Source organism: Gavialis gangeticus, unplaced genomic scaffold (assembly GCF_001723915.1).
Source record: "Gavialis gangeticus isolate Ggan-Ray unplaced genomic scaffold, GavGan_comp1, whole genome shotgun sequence".
Lineage (NCBI taxonomy): Eukaryota > Metazoa > Chordata > Crocodylia > Gavialidae > Gavialis > Gavialis gangeticus.
In genome coordinates, this window is record NW_017729033.1 from 8,491,091 (window position 1) to 8,494,279 (window position 3,189).

Genomic DNA, 3,189 nt, shown 5'->3' on the forward strand with positions numbered 1-3,189 from the left:
CTGGTTCCACCCCCAGACCCAGGAGGCACCAGTCACTGAGTGTGTGGGGGGGGGGGGGGCCTCCTGCATGCTCCCTGGCGGAAGTGCTTCCAGTCCATTTCTGGGTCTGCTGCTGAGCATTCTGGGGAGCCCCACATGCTCCTCTGGGATGCTCCATCCACCCCACCATTGCAGCATTCATGAGCCACCTGGTACTGTGAGGTATGTGGAAAAATCATTTAAAGCTGTGTCTATATCAGAATTGCTGAATCTTTCCAAATCTCTCCAAATCTATTTGGAGGGTTCCGATTCGATTCGGAGAGATTAAAGGGTCTCCTGATTTGATTCAGATACAGAGATTCAGCCATCGAATCAGGCAAAATCTCCACCAAATCGAATCAGGGACCGAAGTTTTGCCTAGCCCTATTGGAGAGTCTTTTGGGCTACTCCTTGGGTTTGCTGGGCTGCAGGAAGCTGCTAGAGAGCATGGGTCCATCTGTGTTGCAAGGGGACCCTTGTTGCTCCCTGCTGCACTGTAGGGCAATCTCCTCTTCCATGTGGTCACCTTGAGGAGTTAACTGTGGCTCCAGACATCATGCTGCACCCTTTAATTCCTAGTTCCAATCCCAGCTTTGCTGGGTAGAAACTTGGAAGGAGAGGTCAGGCCTACCTCACTGGGCCTGAACTGAGCAGCAGAAGCCAGCCAGGCCTATACTGCACTGGGGCCTGAACATATAGCTTGGGTTCAGCCATGCACGAGGCTGAAACACCATAGCTATAGAAACAGCAGGCGGGGGAAGGCCCAGGCCTGTGGCTGTGGCCTGGCCATCCAGTCTCAGCTGAATTTCATGCTGAGATGATACAATTACAGATCAGAGGGGGCCAGGTTCCTGTAGGCAGTAACTGGCAGACCCTATTGCTGGGCACTTTGCTGCAGTGATTAACACCCCCATGGTGTCAATCCCACTTGAGAAAACATATGAAAGGAGGAAATAGGAGTCTCAGACTCAAAAACACACTTTCTGTCCCTCTATCTGAGGCTTTTCCTTTAAATAGTGTTTGCTCACCTCTTCAGGGAAGAGGTGGGGAGACCCTTGCCACCATGGGGAGCAGGTTTTCTGGCTCCCAATGTAGCTGTGCAGCTCTCCGCAGGCAGATGAACAAGAGCCCCAAGAGAAAAAGAGAGAGAGAACCATAGTGAGTGGTTCTTCTATATCTGGTGTGACATCACCCAAGCCTTGTCCAATCAGGGAGGGCCACACTTCAGTCTTTCTCCCCACAAATCTGCCCAAAGAATCCCTTGCTTCCTCTGCCCAGGGAAGCTAGAGGGCTTGACATTTTCCCCCAGGTAGAGGCCCCAACTTGCCATGTGCTGGGCACATGGTCAGAACAACAAGGGCCATCTTGCCCATATCAAAACACAGTTGTACTACCCAGTGTGTGTGGGGGTATTGCATTAGTATATTAGATATAATTATATTGCCATAGGAACTGACAGCCCAAGTCAGGGATTAGCAAGCCATTGTGCTAGATGCTGTACAAATGCAGAATTTACAAGGCAAGCATAAAATACAAGACAATAAATGGATACGAGCAGATGGATGATGGAGTCCTAGGAAAGGATGTGATTGTATTGGCCAACAACATAGGTGGTGGCTACAATGCATCAGGTGCCTTACTTTCCTCAAGTTTTTGTTATCTATTTTAAATTATTATTATTTTCATGTAATTAGTACTTTTGAAGCACCTTCTTCACGTTGGAAGTGGAAATATTTAATAAATAGTACCTGGTTTTGTTGATAGGTTACATATGAATAATAATTTAGACAAATGAAACACTAATTTTTCCTAAAAATTATTTTGCGTTGCTGATGGTGGTTCCCTGCCCCCAATACTAAGGAAGGAGCAGCAAGATTTGATTTAGACTTTGTCTTTAGAAAAACAGAGCAAATAGCCAATATCATTGAAGTCATCTTAGATCATTTGTTTTACTGCAGCTAACAGTATAATAATTATTGATGCAGTTTTATACAGTGATGACACTTCAGTTAAATAATTCTTTCTAGTGTGGATTACAAAATTGAATGATTACTTTAATGACCTTCAGTCTAGCTAAAAGATATATGCAGTAATGAGACTAATGTCTAGTTAGACCCTCAGGCTAGATGGCTCCTAGCCTGGTTGCTTTGAGTGTGCAGTTTTTCATTTTTAATAACAATTATACCCAAAGCTTAAGGAAATATGTTCAAATATGTCACACTATCAGATCTCCAGGAAGAATTATTTAAGACTTCAATCATCATTTTGGTCATCGCAAATCTCAGAACCGTTTGGCATTGATTAGTAGTTAGTAGAATAGTGAAGGGGAGGCTAGTGATCTTATAGCAACATTTTTTCAAACATCTGTTTATGAAAGAACAGGTATTTACTCTTCAATAGTTTGTATTTTTTTTTCACTTGAAATACACTGGTGGTATGCTTGTTAACCCTGCCTGTGACAGATTTTCAGATTGTCCATACTAGAGATACTTCTTAATGAAAATAAAGCAAGATGCATATGCTGTAAAATACCAATTATTGCTAAATATACTAGTTGCATGTCTTCCATGAGTCCTGGATATACACTGGCTAATACATTTTTTAAAATCGTTACGTAAAGTAAAGTCCCCCAACCAGTGATCAGAGTCCTATATTAAAAGTAGGGGGCAGTATAATCTCTCGTCAATATGCAGTAATTCAGGGGACTATTCTTTATCCACCTAGGTAGTCCCATTCAAGATGCTGGCATTAAGTGTGTTAGCAAGGTCTTTACATGAGCATTAAGGTTGCAGAACCTTTTCTTAAGATTTTGTTATGGATATTTAAGTGCTTATTGTGCATCCATAATGACTTCAAAAATGGTGTACAATAATGTGAGAGATGACACATTCACTCTTAAATGTAAGTAGCTGATCACTATGTTGGAAATGTCGTATTGATAAATCTTCAAGTCTTTACAGCTCCACTTTCTTTTCTCACAGCTACGGAAGGCTGTGATGGATCATATATCCGACTCATTCCTGGAGACCAATGTTCCATTACTGGTTCTTATTGAGGCTGCGAAGAGTGGTAATGAAAAAGAAGTGAAAGAATATGCACAAGTCTTCCGTGAACATGCCAACAAGTTAGTTGAGGTAAGTCGTATTACTGACAGATAGTGTGTGTGTGTGG

The 3,189-nt window shown here is 42.7% G+C and overlaps 1 protein-coding gene across 2 annotated transcripts in view; it reads left to right on the forward strand.

Moving 5' to 3' along the window:
- Positions 1-3,189, forward strand: part of CTNNA2 (catenin alpha 2) — a 1,036,033-nt gene that overhangs the window by 792,910 nt on the left and 239,934 nt on the right. For both annotated transcript variants that reach the window (XM_019526187.1, XM_019526188.1), the window contains exon 9: positions 3,000-3,152. In XM_019526187.1, coding sequence (XP_019381732.1) covers positions 3,000-3,152 — 153 coding nt within the window. The remainder of the gene's footprint in view (positions 1-2,999; positions 3,153-3,189) is intronic.